This window comes from Myxine glutinosa, chromosome 8 (genome assembly GCF_964187855.1).
Source record: "Myxine glutinosa chromosome 8, kmMyxGlut1.1, whole genome shotgun sequence".
Lineage (NCBI taxonomy): Eukaryota > Metazoa > Chordata > Myxini > Myxiniformes > Myxinidae > Myxine > Myxine glutinosa.
In genome coordinates, this window is record NC_136268.1 from 154,435,219 (window position 1) to 154,448,012 (window position 12,794).

At 44.6% G+C, this 12,794-nt stretch overlaps 1 protein-coding gene across 5 annotated transcripts in view; it reads left to right on the top strand.

Moving 5' to 3' along the window:
- Positions 1–12,794, top strand: part of LOC137418504 (tyrosine-protein phosphatase non-receptor type 13) — a 240,305-nt gene that overhangs the window by 168,849 nt on the left and 58,662 nt on the right. For all 5 annotated transcript variants that reach the window (XM_068104581.2, XM_068104582.2, XM_068104580.2 and 2 more), the window contains exon 35: positions 9,375–9,689. In XM_068104581.2, the coding sequence (XP_067960682.2) occupies positions 9,375–9,689 (315 nt within the window). The remainder of the gene's footprint in view (positions 1–9,374; positions 9,690–12,794) is intronic.

Here is a 12,794-nt window from a genome sequence, read left to right on the forward strand (position 1 = left end):
GCTTCACTCTCCCCTACCGGACCCCAGCCGTCTTGATCCGCCATGGCGCGACTTTCAAAATTCGAGTTTCGTAACACAAATTCGAAATTTCGCCGTTATAATTTCGTCGAGCGCAGTAACCGCGGGACCGCGCTCCGGATCGATTTGGTCGAGCGCCGTACGCGCTCCGGCTCGATTTTCCCTCCCAAAATTTGGGCCTAACTAATTTAGTCCCGGGTCCGAATCTCACTCCTCGACACCAATTGTTACCGTACTAACACAATTGGTGTCCAAAATTTGGGCTAAATAAATTTAGTCCCAGGTTCGAATCCAACTCCTCGACACCAATTGTTACAGTACTAACACAATTGGTGTCCAAAATTTGGGCTAAATAAATTTAGTCCCAGGTTCGAATCCAACTCCTGACAACCAATTGTTACAGACACGACTTTGATGTTAAGGTGGGCCGAGCGGAATGGCCGTCGTGTCCGCACAAATTACCCGATTGTACTCGAACGTTGACGAAGCCGCGCCACGCTGGCTCAATAAGAAAAAGAAGACACCCGGCTGGGTTATAAAATGACGACACCAGGGATACGGTTCTCAAGACCTCCGGAGGAGATTATATTCGTTACAGAAGGTCAGATTACAGGGACGAGAGGTACAACATAGAAAGACAAGCACTTAGACACAAGCTTATCTTAACCCCGGACAGACGACAGGTAAACGGGACAAGGCTGACTCACACGGGGGTTGATGGCAGGAAAGCGGTTGTCGATGGCTCCAGGTGCACCTGTGCTCAAAGGTTAGAATCGACCCGGTCCGGTCCAGAGATGCGGGAGGTTTCACAGCGCTCGGAGGGGACGTTCTTTCACAGGCGGGCCTTTCTCTCTCAGCGCTCGCAGGTCCTTCTTTCTCCAGCTCGGGGCGCATCTCACGTCACATCCGGCGCGTGGCCGCGTATATCCGGCGGGGAGTGACACGCCCTTGGCTCGTTAGCTCCGCCTCGTGGAATCGGCACGTTGCTTCTCATTGGGTGCGTGCGGGGGGTTTACCAGGCTCCGCCCTTGACGAGGAGCTGACAAGGAGCCCCTTCGTGGTAACCCCGTGGAGCGCATGGTCTGGAGCGCATCGTCTGGAGCGCATTGTCGATGGCGGAGAACCGAGCCGGTGGGAGGACGCACACTCCCCCCCGCGCAGCGCCGTGCCCCTCTGTTGTTGTAGACGGGGAAGAAGATGGGAGGAGGTATGGGAAAGGTCCTAAACTCACTACTGATGCCATATAATCACATTCTGGTGCAACGAAGAGTCATAATTAATGGAGACGAGGCCTTAACTGACATAGACTAAGAATAACTAGGAAGATGTCCGAAAGTTGTCTACGTGTGGTGCGGTGGACCTGGGCACGACATTTAATGGGGGAATAAGGGGAAGGTCGGCTCTACTGATTGTTATTTACATGCAATGGGACTAGGGAATGGGGGATTGGGGAAAGTTGGGGAGTATTGGAGAAAATAGGGGAATATTTACAAGCGGATATGGAGGCCAAATTCCATATTCGCAACAATATGTTGGGAGTTGTCAGAAATGTCAGACTAAGAAATCGAGGATTTTTTTGTATAATGTGTGAGGCTCATGGAAGATCAAGAACATACAATGGTTCAAGATGCAGCACAACAGAAAGAGGGGTGGGGGAACACGCCAACTGCAGGGTTGTTGGGTATAACGGAGGGAGACCCGGAGAAACAAGGGACACGAGGAAGAATGAGAGCAAGGGAACGGCATGGGATGAACAAGATGGATGCAAATGCGAACTCCCAATCACAGAAGTGGAAGAAAAAAATGGGAGCCCAGAAAGAGGTGGGCTTGGAAGGGTTAATCAGGGCAGAAAAGATCATCGTTGCTTGGTGGAGGGATGACCTGAGATGGTGGCAAACAGCTCTTGTATAGCCCTAGGAGGGAAGGGTTCCACAGGTATGGAAGAGAAGATCAATTTTTTTGTATACCTTGTCGAGGCGCATTGAAGAGATCAGGATGCAACAGGACAAAAGGAACGGCAGAGAGAGGGGGGAAACACCAACAGCAGAGACGAAAGTCAAGATGGGGAGGCGGACAAACAATGGTTGTGTGGAGGAATGGGGGGAAAGAGAGGATTATGGGTTTGAAAAGATGGATATATATAATAATAACCACCTTTAGAGGCCATTTTTCCCCGCAAAGCGGGGGTTGGCCTTTTTCGGGAACCGTGGTTGTTGTTGTTTTTCGGTCCCCTATTTGAAGCAATGTTTTACGGCCGGATGCCCTTCCTGACGCCAACCCTTTTTGCCACCTTTAACGACAAACAGGGAATTACCAGTGAACTGGTACTCAATTAGCCGACCTCGGAAGGATGACAGGCTGAGTCAACCCCCCTGGCGTTAATTCAGCGATCGACCGGGATTCAAACCCAGGATCCTTGGATCCTAAGCCGGCACCCTAGCCGCTAGCCCAACACCAGGGATTTTGAAAAGATGGATACAGAAGGGAAATGGGTGGAAGTAAGTTGTGAGTCTGTAGTGTGGGAGTTGCAGCAGAAGGGGGTTGCTGGCACACCATGTGCTCCCTTGTAGAACCCTGACGGTGGGGCGGGGGGGGGGGGGGGGGGGACAGAGCACAGAAATAGCAGAAAGTGCAAGACCAGAAAAAGGTGATAGAAGACAGATAACCCACCAATCTCTCTGTGATGTGGAAGTGATATGTCCAGAGACCCAGCTTCATTTTGGGAGATTTTAGTGATTTTGAAGGCCCAGGTTTCTATGGCATCAAGCTGATCGAGGTGTGAGGCAGGGGCACCAGACCACAGGGGAGAGCAGTGCTCCATCAAACCATGGATGAAGGCCTTGTATGTACAGTAACGTGAAAAAGTAAGTACACCCCATGTAAAGTTTTGACTTTTTCAACATATTTCAACATACAGCTATTTGATCTTCATTTCAACAATATTGATAGATAAAGGTGATATAATATAACAAGTATCATGAAGCATTTACATTTTGTAGTCCATTGTATAATTTAAATAAACATAAATGCAAACTTCGCATGTGGAAAAGGTAAGTACACCCCTACATTTATCACTACTTCAAATACCTAAAATTAGAATCAGGTGCACCAGCTCAGGTGCAAATGATTCGAACATCGTTAGAGAGGATCTTGGAGGAACCTGTCTTATTTAAACCTCAGACATTTCGTTTGGTTTGCTCTTTGTTGTTGAAGTGTGCGGCGTCACCATGCCTAGATCAAAAGAGCTCTCTGAGGCCTTCAGAAAGAAGATTATAGATGCCTACGAGTCTGGGAAGGGATTTAAAAAGATCTCCAAACAATTTGAAATCAATCATTCGACTGTCCGGAAGATCATCTACAAGTGGAGAAGATTCCAAACAACTGCCAACTTGTTCAGGCCAGGCCGCCCCAGTGAGTTCAGCCCGAGAGCAGACCGCAAGATGCTGAAAGAAGTCTCTAAGAACCCCAGAATGTCATCACGGGACCTACAGGTAGCTCTTGCCACTGTTGATGTCAAAGTGCACGAGTCTACCATTAGAAAGAGGCTGCACAAATTTGATCTACATGGGAGGTGTGCCAGGAGGAAACCTTTGCTGTCCAGAAAGAACTTCAGGGCAAGACTAAAGTTTGCCAATGAACACCGAGGCAAAGACCAGCACTTCTGGAACAATGTGATCTGGACAGATGAGTCAAAGGTAGAGCTATTTGGCCACAGTACCAGAAGACAGGTTTGGCGAAAACCAAAGACAGCATTTGACCACAAGAACCTGATACCAACTGTAAAGCATGGTGGTGGAAATATTATGGTTTGGGGCAGCTTTGCTGCATCAGGGCCTGGGCAGCTCACCATCATGGAATCCACTATGAATTCTTCATTGTACCAGAGGGTGCTTGAGGATAATGTGAGGCCATCTGTCAGAAGGTTGAAGCTCAACCGAAGGTGGACCTTGCAACATGACAATGACCCTAAACATACCAGTAAATCCACCAAGGAATGGCTGAAAAGAAAGAAATGGAGGGTTCTGGAATGGCCGAGTCAAAGCCCGGATCTAAATCCCATCGAGATGTTGTGGGGGGATTTGAAACGAGCTGTGCATGCAAGAAATCCCTCAAACATCGCACAGCTGAAAGAATTCTGCATGGAGGATGGGCAAAAATTTCTCCCAGTCGATGTCAGAGACTGGGAGACAGTTATAAGAAACGCCTACTTGAGGTTGTTTCTGCCAAAGGGGGCAATACCACCTATTAGAGCCAAGGGTGTACTTACTTTTTCCACAGAAGGAAATGGCATCTCTGTTAATTTTTTGTTGAATAAATTATTGCAAAGTCAATTTTTCATTGTTTTTTGTTCAATTAGATCACCTTTATCTATACAACAACACACAACAACATGCATTTTAAGGCCATTTTCCCTGCTAGAGCGGGGGTTAGCCTTGCGGTCCCCATGACAATCTTCTCCATTTTGCCCTATTTTCTGCATCTCTCCTTGTTAACCCTCTTGCCCGCATTTCTTCTTCCACCATCTTTAGCCAAGTCTTCCCCATCCTCTACTTCCTTCAACATTCATTTCCATCACTCTTCTCAACCAGTCACTTTCATCCTTCCTCAACACATGACCAAACCATCTCAACCTGTTCCTCTTCACAGCATCAACCACAGGCTCTATTCCCATCATCTTTCGAAATTCATCATTTGTCTTCCTCTCTCTCAACGATACTCCGCACATCCACCGAACCATTCGCATTTCCACCCTTTCCAGCCTTCGTTGCTGCTCTACATTCATTACCCATGTCTCGCTCCCATAAATCATAACACTTCTCACACATGCAGCATACACCTTTCCCTTCAGCTTCAGCGACACTCTCCTCCTCATCAGCACGCCACTCAGTTCCCGAAACTTCTTCCATGCATATCTCACTCTAGCAACCGTTGCAGAATCTGATCCACCTTCTCCATTCAGCATGTCTCCGAGGTAGCAAAATGTTTTCACACCTTCCAGCTTCATGCCGTCTCCAATATCCAACTCAACATTTCCTCCATCTGCAGCTCCCTCTGTGCACACCTTACATTTGAATGTAGCTGCCACACTGGTTAATGACCCTCTCAGACCACTACATTTTTGATGAACCCACTCAGCGCACATTGTACATTGAATGGAGTTCACTCCGACACCCTTCCTGCACACAGCACACGGCCACTTCCTCGTTCTTTCCACCTCACCACATGCTTTACCACTTGCCATCTCCTTCGTTTTTCCGATATTCACCTTCAGACCTTTTGTCTCCATACATTCCTTCCACTTGTTCATCTTTTCCTTCAGTCCATCCATACTTTCTGCAATCAACACCAGATCATCTGCATACAACAACTCCCACGGTAAACCCTCCTTTACGTTCTGAGCCAGCACCTCCATCACAGCTACAAATAGTAGTGGACTTAGTACCGACCCCTGATGCACTCCCACCTTCACCTCAAACTCACCACTGTTCCAGTCCTTCGTCCTTACAGCTGTGCGTGCTCTTTTGTACATTGCCATCACTACTCTGATCAACCATTCCTCCACTCCTAACTTCCTCAATGCCCATGTCAATACTTCGCGTGGAACCCTATCGAATGCTTTCTCCAGATCAACAAACCCATGAAACAACTTCTTCCTCTTCTCCATGTACTTTTCCTGCAACTGCACCTTTACCTATATCACCTTTATCTATAGATACTGTTTAAATGAAGATCAAATATTGATATGTCCACATATGTTAAAAAGATTTTAAAAACATTTCATGGGGTGTACTTACTTTTTCCACATGCGAAATTTGCATTTATGTTTATTTAAATTATACAATGGGCTACAAAATGTAAATGTTTCATGATATTTGTTATATTATATCACCTTTATCTATCAATATTGTTGAAATGAAGATCAAATAGCTGTATGTTGAAATATGTTGAAAAAGTCAAAACTTTACATGGGGTGTATTTACTTTTTCACGTGACTGTAGATAAAGTTGATGTGTGTCAAGGAAAGACTTTGCACGAGGAGGATGCACAGTCAGTGACTGGCTTTGGAGGCCAAGTTAGTAGTGCAGTTTGCCCAACAAAGACCACGGCTGATAGTGAGTCGCAAAAGTTTGACTTCCTGAACTTCTTCAAGATTATTCTTCATGATGTAGATGAGAGGTTTGGTCTTTTCAGAGAGAGAGAGAGAGAGAGAGAGTGTGTGTGTGTGATACTTGTCAGGACTTAAAGACAATTTCCAAGTGTTTGAAAAGCTTGTGATGGTCTGCAGAGAGGGAAAAAGCTGCTGCTTGCCTAACTGAAGGATGAGGAATGATATGGCAGATGGAGGAGTCGTCAGCAAAGTGATAGAGGATTTTACAGAGAGTCAAAGATCGTTGATGAAGATTTGAAATAGGACTGGGCCCAACACACTGCCCTGGGGCACTACAGCTTTGACAGGAAGAGGGGATGAAAGGATTCCGTTGAGAGTTGCACTTTGGCTACGGGAGCAGAGCAAGTCAGGAAGCCATGTGTGGAGGTAGCCTTAGATGCTGTAGACAGAGTTTGGAACGCAAGACGGGGTGCCAGACTCCAGCAAATGCTTGAGGTATGTCCAGGGAGATGGCCCTGATATCATGTCTGAGATTGAGGGCCTCCATCCATTGTTGAGAGAGTAGAAGCGGGATGTCCAGGATAGTGACGGAGTCTGAATCTAAACTAATGAGGCTGTTTGAGAAAAGGAAAGATTTTATGTCAACTCTCATGAAGGTATTCCATGACCTTGCTGACGATTGTAAGTAGGTGAATTGGTCTGTAGTTGAGGGGATCAGTTTTTCACTATGTTTAGGGGTAATGCAGTGACGTTGGCCGACATCCAAGTAGATGGAAGATGGCCTCGGACAAGTGATGGTGTGTGTGTGTGTGTGTGTGTGTGTGTGTGCGTGTGTGACAGAGTGGTAAATAATGCATTCACAGGAGGTATTAAAGAATGCATTACAGTCTATAAAAAAAGAGCACACTGGTCTGTAAAAGAAAGTCAATATTCATTAACTTTTTCAAAAAATAAGATATATTTAATTGAGGAATAAAGGAAACTTTTAGAATAACGTGATTAATTGAATTTAGTTACTGTGACAGAGTCTATCAAGCATGTAAGAATAAATAAAATGTCATAGAATCTGTTTATTTGTTTGTTTATTTTTGCTCCTTGGCCAGATTTGCAGTGATGGATTTTGTAAATTTTTGATGTCGAATGTAGATCAAAGTTTCTGACTAATTTTGTCTCATTGGACCTCATCTTTACCTTCAGCTGAATACCTTAATTTGTCTGAGAACCTTGTCCTTCATTTTTTTTGCTTTTCATGTCAGATTTATAATCCACTCCACTGTCATCCTTTCTCCCTCCTATAACCCTCCATTCCCTTCCTTTTCCCAATTTAGCAACCACTCCCCAACCATCCACCCCCATCCCCAACACCACCGAGCTCCACTTCCCAACCACCCCACTCTACAATCCCCCACCACAGCCAACACACACACACACTGTACGCCAAACATTTCTGTACACCATGTAAAGAATCAATCATTGTATGACTTGCAGCAAAAGTTGATCCATAGGGATTTAGAAGGTATTGTGATTGAGGAAGAAGTTACGATGGAAGAACTTTTGCCAATTTTGATTGCAATCCACACAATTATTTGGTTACCAAAAAAGGTTTGTGGAAACTTTGCAGACGCCTCTCACAAGACACCTTGCCATTTTTTGCTCTGCTTCAAGATTTATGCATTTTATTTAAAAACTAATAATAACTAGAAAGCGTCTGAAAATGCAAAGCCCATCCGTCTCCGCTTTGTATTCGGACTTCTTCTTCAATATGCTAAACATGACGAAAATCAGCTAAAAAAAATACAAAAAAGATTGAGTATTTTAGGTGGCCTTGACTGACCTCAAAAGCAATAAATAGGCTTCCGTGACCCAATATGCAAACCATGCTCAAATGTCAAGTCAATCGGATGGAAATTGACGATTTTGTGACTGACCTTTGGCCGTTTGGCTTTCTTGGCAGAACACAGGTTCCACTTGATGAGCTGGGTCATGTTGTGTCACTGACATATTGATATTTTATGCAACTTTCACCTTTTTACCGGAAAAAAAGAACGGTCGCCTTCTAGCTTTTTATTGGTGAACCAATTCAATGACCCAGTATGCAAATTCTTAAAATTTCAGGTCAATTGGATGAAAATCGTTGATTTTATGTGACACTGACCTTTGACCTTTTGACCAAATTATTAATTTATCTTCTTCATATTTTCATCATAAAGCTTTGTTGAAAATTTGATGACAAAACCTCAAATAGTAAAAAAAAAAAAAGATGGTTATGGCCCGGACATACACAGACAGACAGACAGACAGACAGTCAGGAAGACAGAAAAACAAAGACAGACGTCTGACAGACAGATGTCTGACAGACAGACGTCTGACAGACAGAAAGACAGACAGACGGAAAGACAGACAGACGGAAAGACAGACAGATGGAAAGACAGACAGACAGAAAGAGAGACAGATGGAAAGACAGACAGACAGACAGATGGAAAGACAGACAGACGGAAAGACAGACAGAAAGACAGACAGACAGACGGAAAGACAGACATACAGAAGGAAAGACAGAAAGACAGACAGACAGACAGATAGAAAGACAGACAGAAAGATGGATAGACAGAAAGACAGAAAGATGGATAGACAGAAAGACAGAAAGATGGATAGACAGAAAGACAGAGACAGAGACAAAGACAACCAGACAGAAATACAGCCAAATAGAAAGACAGACAGACAGAAAGACAGACAAAGACAGACAGACAGAAAAACATGGACACACACAGATAAGTGATTGCAAAGCCTGTCTCATGCTTCGTGGTGGACAGGCTGATAATAAGGGTATCGTCGGCAGCCTTTTTATTTCCATTCCTTTTGAGAGATAGAAACGTTAGTTTTGTCTATATATCAAATTGTTCACTGTCTTGCGGAGTTTTTCACAGCCATTTGACGTCAGTCGTGTTCTGTGAGGTCAGTAGAATTACATTAACAAAACAAAACAAATAAAAGTCTTCAACTGATCAAGTCTAACGATTTTAACATTCAGGGCTATCTTTGGTTCCCTAAAACATTGGTCATAAATTTCCTTCCTAAAATTCACCGACATCTCCACTCCACCACTCCACCATTCCACCACTCCACCACTCCTCTCAACAACCATCACTTGTCGCCAGAAATGTGTAAATCTTGGAAAGTAGCAAGAAATCTGTTTAATCTCCTTTGTTAATTTGTCCAACTAATTGTTTTTTGTTTTTATCTTGCAAAGGTGAACGGAAGGTCTGTTGCAGGGATGTCGCACGACAACGTGATAGATGCCCTACGTTGCTCTCGAGGCGAGCTTCAGTTGTTGGTTCAGAGGCCAGATAGAACCAACTTAGCTCAAAAGAGCGGAGACAATGACACAAAGACTCCTGCGGAAAAATGCCCGAACGGTTCGGATATCGACGAACAGGTTCTTTCCACATTCCGGAAAGTCTTGGCAAGCTCCGATCCAAATCTTGCAAGTACATTAGTCGAGCCTGCTTCTGAATTGTCAGAGGACCAAGATATCGATCCGCGCAAAGACATGGCATCAGAGGAGGTTTGTCAAACTCATCACCTGCTCTCTTTTTGTGCTTTTTTGGCCTCGTGGTAATTCTGCTCAAACGTTTGTGCTGCTCAAAAGTTGAGGACCATTGAATGTTTTCCTTCTACTTCCGATTGCAAGAAACAGACTTTCTGAAATGCATTGTTCACACAAAATGCACTTGGTTGTTTGTTTGCTTTGTGTAGCTGGCAAGTTTTAAAATGATAGTAAATGGTTATAATTTGGAAGAGGTAGGTTAGAATGCCTTCCTCCTTCTCCATTATTTTGTTTCTGGGATTTGGGATGAATGGTGGAATGGATGACATGATACCAATGGGTGTGTGTAACTTTGGAATGCATGGAGAACAAATTTTAGGTGTGCAATGGTGTGAAGTGGGTGTGCACGAAGTAGGGAGATTAGCTCCCCCTACTGGAAGGAATCCCCATTTCAGATTTAGGTTCACTATGAGCATTCGCAAGATTTGGAAAATGGAAGCTGCGAGGATGCGGATGAGTAAGCATCGCAGGATGAATAATTTACTGGGTGGAGTGCAATGTGTAGTGAACGACTGAGCGTGTGGCACAGTGGTTAAAGTAGAGTGGGGAGGAATAAGTACCGGCCTGCAGCAGTCTCCTGGGCAGAGCCTCCGTGAGGCACCCGTGGACCCCGCAGCCACTGGGTGCCACCTACAAATAGGGACTTCCCACAAATAGGGGCCACCCACAAATATGGGCCACCCACAAATAGGGGCCCCCCACATCAGCATTCTTTAAAGTCCAGTTGTGCAACACAGTCGTTTCCAATAACACAATCCTGCATGCCGACCCGCTGCCAATCACTTCACTGATGGGTTTAATCAAAGACATCATGTTGCACTTCACAACCACATGGTAAACCTATCTGTAAATCTCAATTCTCAATGAGGATGAAAAATACAGTGAAACACGTGAAAACCGGACCTTTGGTGGCAGAGTTGTTGTTGTTGGTGTTGGTGTTGTTTATGTGCTCCTTCCGCGTCCGTCGCGCTTTATTCTAAAATCTTAAATGGTTCCTGTCACCATACGTTAAACATCTTCTTCATCCAATGATAGACGGACTTAAAAAATAGAAACCTCTATCTTTATATTTAAACAGACATTGATTTTTTTTCCAAATATAATTATCAATTGATCATTTCTTCTTGTTTCCATACTTTTCCCAGTAACATCCCTACATCCTTTTTCATTTTTAAAATGTTTTTATTACTCGTTAAATAGCTTTCCAACGACCTCAAAGTAAATCGAACGAAATTTACTATGAACTATTTACTCGATTTTACATCATTTCCTCCATCTTGTGGAAGGACCGTTAGGACGTGAGTCAGCATTATATTCTGTATTAACATACTCGGCATTAGGCCCACATAAGCTATGCTGCTCTACTGAGCTAAAGGAAAGGATGCTAAATGTTACAGCGAGGCAATGGGAATTCATCCCATTCAGTTTGAGCAATGGGAAGTGCTTTATTTGCAGGAATTCGTCATTTTTGTCTGTTCAGTCTGTACGACATCTGTGCCCAGTTTGTTACTCCTCAGTCACATTTGCTCTACGGCTAGAATACGGCGGCCGTACCCCCCCTAAATTGACAGAAACGTGCGGCGGCCGCAGAGTTTCTGAGGTGGCCTCAGGGTGGCCCTAGGGCGTATGGCTATCTTTTACAGGCCGTAGGGGTCGCCGTGGAATTATAGCGCGGAGTTATAACTTTTTTCATTTCTAGGTTGGCCGTAGCAATTCGACAAGCCGTAGCCATGACAACTGTAAGTGCTGTTATACATATGAAAAAGAACTGGTATATATACCCACTCGTTACCGTCCGTCTGGCCGCACGTTCGCCTTAGGGCCCCCCTGCGGTCGCCTTGCGGGCACCTTGAGGTGACCTTGCGTCTGCCTTGAAAATTCTATGGCTGCCGCAGGGACGCACTAAGGTCACCGTGCGACATCAAATCAAAGACCGTATGGCACCCCCACGTTTTCGGTCTCCACAATTTCTAAATACCCCGTGCGGCTACCCGAAAAATAAAAACATATGTGACTGCTACATTGTGTGACCGTGGAAATACTGCGGCCGCCCTATAATTGCTAGTGGCCGTAGATTTTTTAGACCCTACGGCCGCCGAGCCAAATGTGACTGAAGCATTAGTGATCGGCAGAACGGCTCATTATTCCCAGAGCTATGCGCGTATACATACATTCAGAAATCATCACATCTGCATTTGCTCTTTCCAACGTGAAATTCGAATGAATGACGTCATTTTTCCTGTCGGAATTTCTCCTCTCATTATTTTATTTTAGCGATTTATTGGGGGTTTTAAGAGGGTTACACAAACTAATTTTGAAGGATTTGTGCAGCTCAGTTTCTTAGATATGAAGTGTTTTTTTTTAATGTTTTCATTTTGGTCATGATTTTTAAGGTCAAATTTTTATTTTCATATCCCAATGGAACCGGACAGTCAATTCCTAAGTCAGATTTGATTTGATTTGATTTGCTTTAATGCCAAAACCCACTTCTTTATCTGATAATTCATTCCAGAGTTATTGTTAGAAATGTGATTTTCACCCTTTGATGACCTTGACATTTAACTTGGTTCATTGTTGGCCACATATCACACTCTGGGTGACCCATACTACTATCTATCCTATCAAGTTTGGTTACAATCGGTACAGGCTTAGCCGAGATATGACAATACATTACCAATGATGGGGTGGAAAGACTGATACACCAGAGACAGACAGAACTGGTCATTCTAATACTTCGCTAACCCCCTCTGGAACCTCGGTATGAATCGATTCTTCACCTGAAGATCTGTCACCATATTATTAGCCCTCCATTAGAAAGGGCCCCCACGTGAGGTTTGCAGGAGGCCCCCACTTGAGGTTTGCAGGTGACCTCCCCCCCCCCGCATACCCAGTGGAGGCTCTGCTCCTGTGTGGCTGTAAACTTCCGGCAAATGCCAGACGAGTGATTTGATTAGGGATCCCGGTTGCCCAGGGAAGACCCCAGGCGATACTGATAGGAAGGGCACAGTGGGTGCTGGGAGTACCAGCCCCACAATGGGAGCAGTGAGATCCTCACTAAAGGGA